Source organism: Dipodomys merriami, unplaced genomic scaffold (genome assembly GCF_024711535.1).
Source record: "Dipodomys merriami isolate MVZ:Mamm:240054 unplaced genomic scaffold, mDipMer1.0.p SCAF_328, whole genome shotgun sequence".
NCBI lineage: Eukaryota > Metazoa > Chordata > Mammalia > Rodentia > Heteromyidae > Dipodomys > Dipodomys merriami.
Window position 1 is genome coordinate 986,097 of NW_027204804.1, and position 15,647 is coordinate 1,001,743.

At 55.0% G+C, this 15,647-nt stretch overlaps 1 protein-coding gene across 1 annotated transcript; it reads right to left on the reverse strand.

Annotated features, from left to right (window-relative positions):
* Positions 1-2,017: 2,017 nt before the first annotated feature.
* Positions 2,018-14,031, reverse strand: LOC138841772 (zinc finger protein 768-like). The gene is made up of 5 exons (XM_070042662.1): positions 13,710-14,031; positions 13,192-13,305; positions 10,933-11,841; positions 4,361-4,681; positions 2,018-4,068 (listed from the first exon to the last, which is right to left on the reverse strand). The coding sequence occupies exons 1-5, from the start codon at positions 13,903-13,905 to the stop codon at positions 2,471-2,473; spliced, it is 3,138 nt and encodes a 1,045-aa protein (XP_069898763.1). The 5' UTR covers positions 13,906-14,031; the 3' UTR covers positions 2,018-2,470.
* Positions 14,032-15,647: the final 1,616 nt, after the last annotated feature.

The window sequence follows — 15,647 nt, forward strand, 5'->3', positions numbered from 1 at the left end:
GAGTGATTAAGTGAAGCTCCTTGCCCTGCACTGGGGAAATTGCTGCAGTCATATATAAGGCAGGAAGTGAAAGGCAACATTTTGTTCCCCTAGGCATGGTCCTTTGATGGCCTTTCTTGCCCAGAGAGAGGACCGTGCTGAGCCAGCCACGCAAGACCCATGACATCCAAAGCCTGCCAGCCTCTCAGGCCCATTCTAGTCCAGACTCAAGGCACTATGGGGCTGGCTCATAGGCAAGACATCAAGAGGGAAGAAGTGAAGCCACTTTCCCAGAGTGGTGTGTGTTGAGACAGCCCCCCTAAGTAACCCAGGATGGTCTCAGCTTCCTAATCCTTCTGCTTGAGCCTCTGAATGCTAGGATTAGAGGTATGCACCACTATGCCTCGCTCAAAAAGTCCATTTAAATAAATACATCCATTTGTTGCACCATATCAGGCAGTCAAGTACAGTAAGTACTATTTGAATACACATTTAGCTGTATATAAAAACTATTTTAGCCAGGTGCCGGTGGTCTGTAATCCTAGCTACTTAGGAGGCTGAGCTCTGAGGCTCTCAGTTCAAAGCCAGCCCGGGCAGGAAACACCATGAGACTCTTACCTCCAATAAACCACCAGAAAACCAGAAGTGGCACTGTAACTCAAGTGGTAGAGCGCTAGCCTAGAGCTGAAGAGCTGAGGGACAGCACCCAGGCCCAGAGTTCAGGCCCCACGACCAACAAAAAACAAAAAAAAATTATCTTAAATGTGAAAGTCATGGTTATTTTATTTATAATAAAATGTCCATACCCAAAAAAAAAAATCTGCATTAGTCAGGGACAGCAGCACACACCTATTGTTTAATCCTCAGGAAGCTCAGGCAGGAGGATCGCTTGAGCCAAGTTCAGAGCCGGACCAGATAACCCATCAACTCTGCCTGACTCAAAAATTAAAAACAAAAACCTCATGATAGTCATAAAGACTTAAACAATAGTTGTTTTGTTTTCAAAAATATCTTAAAGTCTGAAAACCAAGCAAATGAACGTGTTCATTAGGTCTCTCTGGCAGATCTCGGCTAGCTGGGTTGCCTTCTCTCCGAGGTTATTTATTTGCTCATTCCCAGTTACAAGGCCCCGAGGCTGGGTGTGAGCTGGGAGTGCCATCAGGATACAGAGACCCAAGAGACTTACACGGGGCCTATTTGCCAAGCTCTGGGGAGAGGTGGAGCCAGGTAGATGTGATCTCAATGTCACATCTGCCTCTTAGTCACACAGTGACTTTGAGAGTCACTTGGCTCTGTGCCCTTCATTTTCCTTCTCTGTGAAATGAACTGCAGGGGCACCATCAGCCCTTAGGAGATGTCTCAAGCTGTGCCCAACAGCAAGTGACACCCAAGTGCCTGTCCTCAGCAAAGGTCAAGATGCCACACTCCAGAATCCCCCAGAAGCCTCTAGACTCATTGAAGGCACTAATTCCCCATGCATTCCCCACAAGAAAAAGTCTGGGTTTTGTGTAATTTTACAAACTATGGTGGTCCCAAAGGACAGCGCTGTGACAAATCAGGGCCAGCCTGCAGGAAGGTCATGGGGTCTGAAGCAGTGTGTACACCAGGTCAGATACCTGCGGGAAGGTCATGGGGTCTGAAGCAGTGTGCATGGCAGGTCAGATACCTGCTTTTGGTGGGGTTGTATCTGCAGACACCCCCTCTGTTGTCAGAGCCTGAAGAAGAGGGCTGCACACGTGGGGCAGCTGGAAAGCAGACTAGACTTGAGCCTGGGAATCGGGAGTGATTTCTGGCCAAAGACAGACCCTCTGTGATGAGAACAGAGCGCGTCATGCTGAGCATTCCCCTGGCCTGGTGGCTCTGCAGCTTGTAAATGGGCAGTGGCATCTCCTGAACATCAGATGGCATTCGCATGAAACCCCCAACATAAAAGCACTCCCCGGACAAGGCTCCGGGCCCCCCCCTGGCTGTTCAGCCCTGACTAGCCTCTCCCACTGCCCAGGGCACTGTGTACACACACATTTGAAGGACAAGTCTCTTTGACCACATAAAAGTTTTTTTTTTATTGAACTCAAACGCAGGGGCTCCCAAACCCAAGAAGACAAGGCAGGCTGGGGTTTGGCACTGAGGCCCAGGCCCTGCTCCCCGCCCTACCTACCCTTCTACCCCTTCCTGCCGCAACCAGGGTCTCCGCAGCTACCAATCTAAGCTACCCAACTCTAAGGAAGCCTCCCCTCCCCTCCCCCCCTCCCCACCTGGCCTTTGCCGAGCCAGGCGCCCACCGGGGAGTGGCCTGCTGCCCAGCCTGCTCTCCGCTCGCCCTTTCTGGGTCTCTCCCCGGACTTCCTGCTGCCCCCGGTGGGCGCCCTCGACCCTCTCTCTTCATAGCCCATTTCCCCATTCGTCTCCGGCGCCTGGAACTTCGTGCACGCTGGCCCCTCTGGAGCTAGAAGGTTCCTCCGGCTGGCCCTGGCTCGCCGGGGGCCACGGCTCAGCGGCGGCCGGCCGCGTGGGTCCGCTGGTGGCGGATGAGGTCGGAGCTCTGCGAGAAGGCCTTGCCGCAGTCGTCGCACTTGTAGGGCCGCTCGCCGCTGTGGACGCGGTGGTGCTGCAGCAGCGTGGAGGAGCGGCAGAAGCCCTTGCCGCACACGGCGCAGCGGTAGGGCCGCTCGCCCGTGTGCGATCGCTGGTGCTGGATGAGCGTGGACGAGCGGTTGAAGGTCTTGCCGCAGTCGGGGCAGCTGTAGGTGCGGCCTGGCAGGTGGGTGCGGGCGTGGATGGCCAGCACCGAGCTCTGGCCGAAGCGCTTGCCGCACTCGGGGCACTTGAAAGGCTTCTCGCGGGCGTGGCTGCGGGCGTGGGGGATGAGCGCCGACCGCTGGGAGAAGCTCTTGCCGCAGATGCCACAGCTGAAGGGCCGCTGCCCGGTGTGCACCCGCTGGTGGCTTCGCAGGGACGAGTTCTGGCTGTAGCACTTGCCGCACTCGGGGCAGCTGTAGGGCCGCTCGTGGCTGTGGGTGCGCTGGTGTCGCAGGAGGTAGGAGCTGTCGCCAAAGGCCTTGCCACAGTGCGGGCACTTGTAGGGCTTCTGGCCAGAGTGGGTGCGCTGGTGTCGCAGCAGGTAAGAGCTGTCGGCGAAGGCCTTGCCGCAGCGGGGACACTTGTAGGGCCGCTCGCCGGTGTGTGTGCGCTGGTGTTTGATGAGGTCGGAGCTCTGGGAGAAGGCCTTGCTGCACACCTCGCACTTGTAAGGCTTCTCCCCCGTGTGGATGCGCTGGTGTTGGATCAGGGTGGAGCCCCGGCCGAAGCTCTTCCCGCAGATACCGCAGATGTTAGGCCGAGGGCCCTGCCCACCCCTGGACCGGCCACCCCGCCGCCCTGGACCCCGGAGGGTCCCTGTCAGACCCAGGGGGTTCTGAAGCATCTCAAACTGGGGCGTCGACAACAGGGCCCCTGTAGGCATCTCAAAAGGCGGCCCTAGGGATAGAGCTCCTGTGGGCTGCTCCCCAAACCCCTGAGTAAAGGAGTCCAGGGGGTGAACTCCTAAGGGGATGCTTAAGGGATTCTTTTCCTCAGGATTCAGAAGTATCTCAGTACCTTCCTGGAATTTAGAACTCTGAGCTTCAAGTTCAGGGTTTTGGATTTTTAACTCAGGAGTCTGAGGTTCATCTCCAGAGTTTTGGGATTCATGTCCCAGACCCTGAGATTTATACCTGGGACTTTGAGAACCAAATTCAGGGCTTTGGGACTCATAACCTGGGCTCCTGGGTTCATAGCCTGGGCTCTTGGGATCATAGCCAGGGCTTTGGGGTTCATACCTAGGGCTCTGGGATTCAAACTCTGGACTCTGAGGATCTGATTCAGGGCTTCTGGGTGCAAACTCAGGGCTTGGGGGCACAAACCCAGGGCTTCGGGACTCAAACCCTGGGCTTTCAGGCTCAAACCTGGGGCTTTGGGATTCAATTTCTGGGCTTGATGGCTCAAACCCAGGGCTTTGGGGTTCAAGGCCAAAAGGTATTTCTTCAACTTCATAGTCCCCATTGCCTTCTTGCTGAGAAATTTCCTCTTCCTCATTCTCACTCGTGTTGCCTGCAGGATCAAAGAATTACACAAAACCCAGAATTTATGGGTGTCCGGAAGATCATTTGATCCATTAGTTGCCACAAACCTCTTCTGGATCCCCCCCACACACACACACACACAGAGCCATGGGCCCTTGAGCAGGTGCTGAAATCCCCACTTCTCCCCAGATCCAGAACACCCAGCCCTCCTCCCAGTCCCAAATGGCCAAGCCCCCACCCCCACCCCGCCCCTGCTCTCCCACGGACTACAGTCCCTTATCCCGCGCCCAGGTACACTTCCCGGAGGGGCAGTCCCTCACCTTTGAGGGACCCTTCGGGGCTCCCCATTTCGTCAGGACTTTGCACATCCCGAGGCTCGAGGCCCCACGGCGACTCCTCCCGCTCCATCCCAGCCAGCTCCCGGTGCAGCGGCGGCGGTGGCGATGGCGGACGATCCTGCGACCCAGCCGGGCTGCCTTGAGATCGGAGCCCTCGCCACTCGCCCCGCTCGGCGCCGTCCGGGAGACCCGGCTGCCCAGCCCCGGGCCCCCGAGGCCGGACGTCTTGACCCCGGGCCTCTCCGGCCCGCCGGCCCCTCCCCTGCCCGCGGCCCCGCCCCCCTCCCAAGGTCTCGGCTCGCCCTGCGGCCCGCACGGGTCCCCACGCGTCGTGGGCTCGGAGATGAGGGGCCTCACCACTCGCCCTGGCGCCCTCGGCCACCGCTCCCAGCCCGAGACCCCGCCGTCTCGCCCCCCAACCTCGGGCTGGGCCGCGGCGCTCCGACCCCCTCCCCCTTCACAGGAAGTGTCCGTCCGAGGCCAGGTCCCCCCGCTGGCTCGCGCCGCGGCCTCTCTAGGAGCGGCTGGAGGTGGAAACTCGTTGGCATTAACCCTGGACTGGATGGCCCCGGCGCTGGGGTAGCGGGGGGACCCGGCGCCCCAGAGCAGACGTGGGGGGAAGGGGCCTGGACCAGTCTGCGTGCCTGTGTCCCGGGTCTCCTTCTATGCAAGGGCGTCTGCTGACTTCTAGGACCCAGTGTCCGTGTATGCGTGAGGCCAAGGGCGAGGCGACAAGCGAGACCAAGGTCAGCGGGCACGAGCGACGCTTCCCGGCGCCAGTGGGGGCGGTGTCTCCCTCCCCTCCCGCCCTCCCCTTCCGAGCCTGCAGGTCAGCTCCGGCCGCTCCTCGGGAACCTTGGCGGACCCCCTTTGGCCCAATGGAGGCTTTAGGGTCCGGAACCCCGTGGCTGAACTCCCAACACCTGAGAACCCCCACTCCCGCACCTCCCCTCCCTGCACCTCCCAGACTCCCCCCCACCCCTGGAGTGCTGGGACCGTTGCCAAGGAGACAGTCCCGCCTCCTTTCCAGAGGCCCCGCCCCTACTTGCCAGTGAGATCAGCGATTGGCCAATGGGACTACAGGCCTCTCCTCCACGGACGGCCTGGCGTTAACGGTCGCCAGGGAACGCGAGGCGCCTTTCTGATTGGCTGAGGGCGCTCAGGCTGGTTCCACCTCTCCGCGTCTGAAGGGTCTGTGGAAGGGAGGGGGACGGAAGTGACAGGCATCTCTCTGCGAGCTCGGCCGGTGCTCTCAAAACTTTTCCCGCGCCCGCTTGCCCTGCATAATGTATCTCTGAAGACTAAAAGCCAAGGGATCCGAGTGACCCTTCTTCCCCCGCTTCCTCCCCGCACCTCCTCCTTCCAGTGATCCTTCCACACAGGAAGCCCTTTCGTTCTCTATTAGCTCGCTTCTCTCTCCTCCGCGCCCCCCCCCCCACCCAATCTTCCCGAAAGCCCGAGTTTAATTCCATCTCTGGCTCCTGGATTTCCTCGCTGTGAAACAGAATTCACTTGCTGGGGAAGGTAAAAGAAGAGGAGAGCAGAACAGAGAGAAGCATCTGCACCTAAAGGTATCCAGGAACTCTTCTCCCGTCCTGTCTAGCTTGAATGAAGGCTTGTAGAGGAAGGGAACCCGAGAACACTGCCCCAGGTGCAGTCTTGAATGACAGAGAAAGTGACCCTCGAAAGACAACTTAATCATCCAATCTTGTTCTTTTCCTATCCTTCATTCCAAAACAAGTTTGGTAGCATTCCTGACCATTAATGAGCCAACTTCTGTGTGTGTGATGTAGCAGCCTTGAATTGTGTGTTTTCTTGTTGCCTAACCAAACAAATGAAGAGAAGCTGGCTGGGAGAAAAGATGGTATCTTCATTCTACTGAAATGAGAAAAATAATTTGGAGTATGCCAAGTGGTAAAAGAATGGAGAGAAATTATCTCAGTAGAGTTTACCTAACAAACACAATACCGGTAATCCCAGACTTGGGAAGCTGGGTTCAAAATTAGCCTAGGCTACATATTAAGACGTTGCTTTAAATGCCATAAAGAAAAATGCACAATGTCTGTTTATCCTAAAACTTTGTCCAGATCTCAGCTTCCTGAGTAGCTAGTATTAGAGGTGCAAGCCACTGGTGCCCAGTACTTCAGAGGATTTTTAATATCCACAGGGTCCTGGAACCAATCTTCCACAAATACAGGGAGTTGTACTGGCCTAGAGTCTTCAGTTTAGCTTATATGTGTTATGTGTATCCTATTCCTAGAAAGACATACAAAGCTATCAAATAATTTTAGAGGGTTTTAGAGTGAAAGTTGATACCTTTTTATTTCAATTAAATTTTTACCTTCCCTTTAAGTGGCCTAGTAAAACTAGGAATGAGCAATGTCGTGATGGCCTTTTCATTGTGGATGTCCATTTGGACATTGCATCTGTGGCTGAGTCTCAAAGACCTGTTACAGCAGACAGAAAAAAGAGCCTTGCCTTTGGCAGAAGTACTCACGTCAAGAAGTGAACGGCTAAGAATGGAGTGGGGCTGAAGCTTAAAGACTGATTGAATCATGGAGATTTGAGTAAGAGCCAGAAACAGAGGAGTTAGGTCTGGTTTCTGGGCCCTGGGCAAGCCTTGCAAACTTCAAAGCATTTCAATTTTAAACAGTAATTTTGGCACCTTTAATTGGCAAGCTGAGGGGCAGAGGCCACATCTGGCTGGAGCCTGAGCTGAAAACCCGTGTTTCAAGCTGGGCTTCCCCCAGGCAGCCCTTGATCCCTGGGTAGTTGCCCAGGTGTCTGCTGTAAATTAGTGTAAAGGCAGCACCGACTGCCACGGCACCTCTTCTCCTCCATGTGCCTTCCCGTGACAGGTGGCACATAAGTCAGTCTTCCAAAGAAAAACTGAGGGTGAACTTGGAGGGTTCGATGGAAATCTCTTCATTGCTTCTCCAGAGCATCATTTCATTTCCTGCCTCTTAAGAAGTTGTCCAGGAGTTGGGGATGTAGCTGGGGAGTGCTTGTCTAGCATGTGAAAGGCTCTGGGTTCCACAGACACACACACCAGTATGGCCAACAAACTACAAAAGGTTTTTCAGGTTGGCAAATAGGACTTCTTCCTCCCAAAGGAAGGCCAGACACACAGGGTGGATGTTGGGTGAATAGCCAAGCATACACAACTCAGCAGAGGATAAAGACCACCATGCTTCCAAGGTGCCATCTCCTCTGATCAGGGCAAGACAGACTGCTCTAGCTGGCTGCTCCATCACCTCCTCGAAGTGGAACTCTGATCACAAAGGAATTCATGGTCAAGGGTGAATGGAGGTGTAAGGTGATGGAGAGGAAGTCTGACCAAACTTGGAAAAAGAATGGTCCTTGTTCATGATGGTGGATACCTAGAGTGAAGATGTGTATTTCGTCTTTTTTTTTTTTTTAATATATACTGGGAGTTAAAGTTGGCTTCACACTCACTGGGCAAGTACTCTACTTGAACCACACAACTGGTGCAAGATTTCTTTCTGTTTGGTCTGCAGTTCTCAGGCTGGCTTTTCCCTTGCGTGGGCTTATCACTGTCCCACGGTCGGTATCTTGTGTTTTCACAGAGAACCGGCAGACACCTCCAGAACCCCGGCTCTGAGGCTGGAAAAGAACTCACAAGTGATGTGAAGACAATAATACCCTGCCACACACCTGCAGATCCAGCCACTTGGGAGGCTGAAGCAGAAGGACCCCTTGAACCCAAGAACTTAGCACCAGCTTAAGCAACACTGAAAACCTATGTTTAAACCCTAGAATTTTTTTTGGGGGGGGAGGGTCAGTGGTTGGGCTTGAACTCAGGGACTGGGTGCTGTCCCTGAGCTTTTTTGCTCAAGGCTAGTCTCTCCCACTTTGAGCCACAGCACCACTTCCAGATTTCTGGTGGTTAATTGGAGATGTCTCATGGACTCTCTTGCCCTGGCTGGCTTTGAACTATGTTCCTCATATCTCAGCCTCCCGAGTAGCTAGGATTATAGCCATGAGCCAGCAGCAATTGGCTAAATCCTAGAATTTTGGGGGGGGGAGAGGGGGAGGTCAGTCATGAGGCTTGAACTCTGGGCCTGGGCAGAGCTCTTCAGCTCAAGGCTAGCGCTCTACCACTTGAGCCACAGGGCCACTTCCTAAACCCTAGAATTTAAGTGTACATGACCTTGGGAAGACTATGTAGCCTCCCCTAGTCTATGCCCCTAATTACAAAAGGATGGGAAATCTAGGATCTTCTCTGGTTTAAATCCCACAGGCAACTCCCCTGGTTGGGTCTCTGAAGTGACTAAGCAGGCCTGGACCCTAGCACTCTCCAGAGAAGGCCCCCATAAGACTAGAAGACACTCTCAGAGCCTTCCCTCCAAAAGCAAGAGCTAGTGCCAGCTGAGCATGATGCTGACTCCCAGCAGGTCTGTCGCTTGGATTGGTTTGGATGATTCCACCCTGCCTGCCTCCTCTGGACTGTCTTCTGCTAGCAAACTGCTGCTTTCCCCAGGCAGTTATGAAGGTGAGATGAGCTGATAAACAAGACAGTGCTACAAAAGCTCCGAGATACAAAGCTGAAACAAAGCTGGCTTTTACTTCCCTCCTGCATCCCATCACCTATAAGCTCTCCTCATACCAGGAGCCCCGCAGACAGATGTGGGGGTCGGGAGGAAAACACATTGAAAAAGGCCTGTTCTGTTCTATCAGAAACATGGGCTTAAGAAATCCACTGGCTGGGTGCTGGTGGCTCACACCTGTAATCCTAGCTACTCAGGAGGCTGAAATCTGAGGATCGCCGTTCAAAACCAGCTTAGGCAGGGAAGTCTGTAAGACTCTTATCTCCAATAAACCACTAGAAAACCGGAAGTGGTGCTGTGGCTCAAGCGGTAGAGAGCTAGCCTTGAGCTGAAGAGCTGAGGGAGGACACCATCCAGGCCCAGAGTTCAAGCCCCACAACGGAAATTTAAAAAAAAAAAAAAAAAAAAAGCCAGGTGCCAGTGGCTCACACCTGTAATCCTAGCTACTCAGGAGGCTGAGATCTGAGGATCTCAGTTCAAAGCCAGCCCGGGAAGGAAAGTCCAAGAGACTCTTATTTCCAATAAACCACTAGAAAACCGGAAGTGGGGCTGTGGCTCAGGCGGTAGAGTGCTCGCCCTTGAGCTGAAGAGCACAGGGACAGCGCCCAGGCCCAGAGTTCAAGCCCCATGACCGACCAAAAAAATAAATAAAATAAAGGGCTGGGAAGGTGGCTCAGTGGTAGAGTGCTTGCCTTGCATGCATGAGGCCCTGGGTTCGATTCCTCAGCACCACATAAGCAGAAAAAGCCAGAAGTGGCACTATGGCTCGAGTGGTAGAGCACTAACCTTGAGCTGAAGAGGTGAGGGACAATGCTCAGGCCCAGAGTTCAGGCCCCATGACTGACCAAAACAAAAAAGAACTTAAAAAAAAAAAAGAGTAATGGTACACATCTGTAATCCCAGCGCTTGAGAGATTAAGGGGCTAGCCAGTTGAAGACTATAATGACACCATGACTCATGAAGGGAAAATAAAATGTTGCTCATTTCTTTGTTCTTTAAAATGCAACTGAAACTTGGTCAGGGGCTGATGTACAGTCCTGGGCGGGGCCGAGGTGAAAGCAAGCTCATTTGGCGTCAGCCATCTGCTGTAATTTTATAAAAACTCAAACTGCCTTTTTTTTTTTCTTGTACCAGTACTGGGACTTGAACTCAAGGTCTCACACTCTTTTTGTTTTATTTTGGGTCCAGTCGTGGGGCCTGAACTCTGAGCCTGGACGCTGCCCCTCAGCTCTTCAGCTCAAGGCTAGCGCTCTACCACTTGAGCCACAGCACCACTTCCAGCTTTTTTTTTTTTTTTTTTTGCTTATGGGTGCTGAGGAATCGAACCCAGGGCCTCAAGCATGCAAGGCAAGTGCTTTACCCCTGAGCCACCTTTCTAGCCCCGGGTCTCACACTCTTAATCAATTTTTTACTCTGCCACTTGAGCCATACCTCCACTTCTTTTTACTGCTTAATTGGAGATAGGAATCTTTTAGCTATGTCTGCCTCAATCCTTAGATTTCAGCCTCCTGAGTAGCTGGGATTACAGCTGTTAGCCACTGGCATCTGCCTCCCAATCTGTTTTCAGGAGAAAGCAGAAACTTGGGATTTTTGTGTGAAATACTCCAATTTTTAAATTTTGACAACGTTGCCTGGAAGGATCTAAGTATAGGCAGCCAAAGGCCCTGTTCTGATAGAGCCATTCATTTGAACTTCCCAACGGGGTAACTGGTCAAACAATTTGCCTCAATTTGCTTTCCTACCTCTGAATGGAGAAACTGTGCTGCCTCCCAAGTGAAGTTCTAGCAGGGTTTCTCAGGTCACCTCTGTGTTGCAGTGACAGCTCCTAGAGCTTGGGCCACAGTCCCCACCACCAGCTCTTGATAGAAATTCTGTAATCTCCCTGGAGGTCAGCCATACAGGTTCATGACTCTGTGCCCATGTAGGACTTCAGGCAATGTCTAGATCTCTACCCGCTCCCCCCCTCCTTTTAAGGCCATGCCCTACATTCCTGGAATATCTCTGGATAGTGCTGGAAGCCCACAGGTGGGTCCAGGTCTCCTGGGTCAGGGGCCAGTGGCCCAGGGAACCCGCTAGATCCTCGGCTCCCGCGGGTCCCAGCGCCAGGGCGATGGACCCACTGATGCTTGGCCATGGCTGACTTCTGGCCAAAGCATCTGCCACACTGAGGACAGGGATAAGGGCGCTCGCCACTGTGAGTCCGCCTGTGGGCTGCCATTTCTGAACTCTGGCGGAAGCAGCGTCCACAGTCTGGGCAGGGGTAGGGCTTTTCGCCGGTGTGAGTGCGCATGTGCCGCCTGAGGTCTGACGCATGGGCAAAGGCTCGGCCGCAGTCAGCACAAGGGAAGGGGGTCAAGCCGCTGTGCACCCGCTGGTGCTGGTGGAGGGCGGAGCTCTGGCTGAAGCAGCGGCCACAGTCGGCGCAGCAGTAGGGCTTCTCGCCAGTGTGGACCCGCAGGTGCGTGTTGAGGGCGGAGCGCTGCGTGAAGGCCCGGCCACAGTCAGGGCAGCGGTGGGGCCGGTCGCCTCGGTGGATGGCCCGGTGCTTGCTCAGGGAGGAGGCCCGGCCAAAGCCCTTGTTGCAGTCAGGACAGTGAAAGGGCTTCTCTCCGGTGTGAGTATAGAGATGCTCCACTAGCGTGGAGCGCCAGGCGAAACTCTTGCCACACACATAGCAGCCATGACGCTGGTCTGCTCGGGGGACAGAGGGGTGGGCTCGGAGTGGGGGACGACCGCGGTGAGGTGCTTTGGCTACTGCCTCCAAGCCCTGAGGGAGTCCAGCAGAAGGGAGTCCCAGACCCTGCATCCCAGGTGGCCCAGGGTCAGTAGAACGTATCTCCTGCAGTGCTTCCATTGGTTCCCTTCCTCGCTTCTCTTCCTTGTTTCTGGAATCTGCTAAGCAATAGGAGGTACACTCAGACTCTGGTGTAGCCTGGTCCACGAACTCCACACCCCTTATCAATGACAGACCTCCCAGACATAACCACCTCTGGGCCCCAAGGCTGCTCCTTGGGGGGGGGTGAAGCTGTGCTGGATCATGCAATGAGTGGACAGGAGGCAGTGTGTGACAGTGTCTAAGCCAGATCATTCAGGATGAATCAATGTTGCAGAAAGCAAGAATGGCATAATAAAAGGCATGCCTGAGCCACCAGTGGTTCGTGCCTGTAATCCTTATTCACAAAGCTGAAATCTGAGGACTGTGGATCAAAACCAGCCTGAGCAGGAAAGTCTATGAGACTCTTTCACCACACACACACACACACAGGCTTGAATTCTGGGCCTGAGTGCTGTCCTTGAGCTCTTCAGCTCAAAGCTAGCACTATACCACTTGAGCCACAACGCCACTTCTGGTTTTCTGATGGTTAACTGGAGATAAGAGTCTCACGGGGGCTGGGAAGGTGGCTCAGTGGTAGAGCACTGGTCTTGCATGCTCAAGGCCCTGGGTTCAATTCCTCAGCACCACATAAGCAAAAAGAAAAAAGCCGGAAGTGGCGCTGTGGCTCAAGTGGTAGAGTGCTAGCCTTGAGCTGAAGAGCTGAGGGACAGCGCCCAGGCCCAGAGTTCAGGCCCCATGACCGGACCCAAAAAAAAAAAAAAAGAGTCTCACGGATGTTCCTGCCTGGGCTGGCTTTGAACGGCGATCCTCAGATCTCAGCCTCCTGAGTAGCTAGGATTACAGGCATGAGCCACTGGTACCCAGCTGAGATACTCTCTCCAATAACCACCAAAATGTCAGAAGTGGAGCTGTAGCTCAAGTGGTAGAACACTCACCTTGAGCACAAAAGCTCAGAGACAGCAGTCAGGTCCTGTGTTCAAGGCCAAGGACCAGCACACACACACACACACACACACACACACACACACAGCATGGCTGTGGACCAGCACACACACACACACACACACACACACACACAGCATGGCTGTGGCTGGCACTGCCTGGTCCACTGGGACCTTGACACTGCAAAGGTTGACAGGAAAAACTAAAGAAACCAATGGAATCAGAGAACGGAGGTGGTAGAAGAGGCAGAGTAACGATGCGGAGCTCAGTGACACACTGAAGTGCTCAGTGCAGAGATCTACAAGTTCTCGCACGGCAGCAGCACCTGAAATCACAGCCCCCTTCTAGACTGAACTACGGGAGCTGGGCAGCGGCCGGGCACAAGTGGCCTTCGCTGCGAAAGCAATTCAGAGCTGAGGACGGTCACGAGGAGGCAGACAAGTCCCCACGAGGAAACCATACTTCACCTGGGGCTGTGCCCGCCTGACACCTGGCCACCTCCGGATCCTGGGCATCCAAACCCCACAGTTCAGCCTCTTCCTCTACCCAGGAGATGAGCGCTGGCTTGGTGCCTCCTTTTCCTGCAGAAAAGAACGCAAAACCCACGCTGCCATGAGGCTGCCCGCACTCGACGTGCAGCACCCAGGGAGGGCATGGAGGCTCCTGGGCCCAGGACGCGGGGTGGGGGGGGGGCGTGGGCCCAGGACCCAGCGCGTGGGGTGGCGCGGGCCCAGGACCCAGCGCGTGGAGGGACGCGGGCCCAGGACTCGGGCGCGGGGGGATGCGGGCCCAGGACTCGGGCGCGGGGGGCGCGGGCCCAGGACTCGGGCGCGGGGGGGATGCGGGCCCAGGACTCGGGCGCGGGGGGCGCGGGCCCAGGACTCGGGCGCGGGGGGGATGCGGGCCCAGGACTCGGGCGCGGGGGGATGCGGGCCCAGGACTCGGGCGCGGGGGGCGTGGGCCCGGGCGGCGGGCCGGGCCTCACCGAGCGCGCCCAGGAGGCCGTAGGTCTCCCGCATCACGTCGCGGTACAGGGCCCTCTGCGCGGGGCGCAGACACCCCCACTCCTCGGGGGAGAAGTACACGGCCACGTCCGCGAAGCTCACGGCCCCGGGCTTCCGGCACGCGGGGCCTGCTCCGCTCGGCTCTCGGGTGGGGATCGGGGCCAGAGGCGGCGCCATGGGACCCGGCCGGCCGCCGCCGCCCCCCGGCCCGGGTGTGCGGTTCCAGGGCGGCGCCCGGCGCTCAAGAACCCCTCCCAGCCCGGCCCGAAGGCCTGGCACGAGGCCTGAGAAGAGGCTGGAAGCAGCCTCTGGAGGGCCCACGAGAGTGACGAAAATCCAGAGCTGAGGGCGGGTGACACAACCTCAGAACCGGAAGAGACCTTCCTAAAGATGGCGGCGATCCGGCATCTCCCCCCCCCCCCCCCACCCCCGAACTTTGCCCTGACGTTAGTCGTGCGCGGCGCGCTGCCACTCCGGGGGTCGTGAGTCGCTTTGTCTTCGTGCCCTCAACCAAAATGGCCGCGGCAGCTACAAGTGCCAGTCTGAGAACCCGCTGCGCGGCCACTGAGTCGGGGGGGGGGGGCTACGACGCCTCGGAGCGCGGGAGGCGGAGCTGCACCCCCCCAGTCAGGCCTGGGCTCGGGCTCAGGCTCAGGAGAGCCCCCTTGGAAGAGAGGGCCCCTCCACGAATTTATACTCCAGCCTCAGTCCATTGCCCTCTTGCTCTTCCCTTTTTTTTTTTTTTTTTTAACTTTTCTTACTTTTTATTTTTTGTCTGTCATGGGGCCTGAACTCTGGGCCTGGGCGCTGTCCCTCAGCTCTTCAGCTCAAGGCTAGCACTCTACCACTTGAGCCACAGCACCACTTCCAGTTTTTTTCTGTGATTCATTGGAGATAAGATACTCACCAAAAAAAAAAAAAAAAAAAAAAAATTCTCACAGACTTTCCTGCCTGGGCTGACTTTGAACTGTGATCCTCAGATCTCAACCTCTTGAGTAGCTAGGATTACAGGCAGGAACCATCAGTGCCTGGCTTGCCTCAGACTCTTGAATGCTGGGATTACAGGTACACATCACTACACTCAATTTGTTCATTATTTTAAAAAACTGGGTGGGGCTGGGAAGGTGGCTCAGTGGTAGAGTGCTTACCTTGCATGCATGAGGCCATGCATTCAATTCCTCAGCACCACATAAGCAGAAAAAGCCAGAAGTGGCGCTGTGGCTCAAGTGGTAGAGTGCTAACCTTGAGCTGAAGAGCTGAGGAACAGCGCCCAGGCCCAGAGTTCAAGCCCCACAACCAGCAAAAAAAAAAAAAGTATTTGGTGACAGCAATCATTTCTCAGTGTTGGGGGCAAAAACAAAACCAGTTGGCACAAGAAATCTTTTTCATTTGTATCTATGTTTGAGGGTAGGGGAGACTCTGAGAAAGGACAGAAACCATTTTTTACAAGCTGACCTACTTCTCACCACTAGCACAGGTCCTGCTGTTTTTCTGCTCTGGATGTCCCACAATCACAGGATTTGATTAGATTCAAACTGAACTCTTAAAGACTCAAGGGTAGCAACTTAAGCAGTTGCTTAGCCTATGTGAGGCCCTGAATTCCTGAGGCAGGGGAGAAAGGGAAGATCACTTTCCTTTTCTTTTTTTGGTCATGGGGCTTGAACTCTGGGCCTGGGCCCTGTCCCTCAAGGCAAGTGCTCTACCACGTGAGCCACGTGGCCACTTCCGTGATCACTTTCCCTCAGCATCCCCCTGACCAAGATCTTGATCTCAAATATCACCATATCTACCTCCTAAAGCCTCCCTCCCACACGTCTTCAAACCTATCCTATCCTAGGAAGAAGACTTGGTCATTTTCTTGGGCTGGCTCAATCAGTCACTCCATTTGCAAGGCTCACTTCCTGGAAAGAACTTCATTG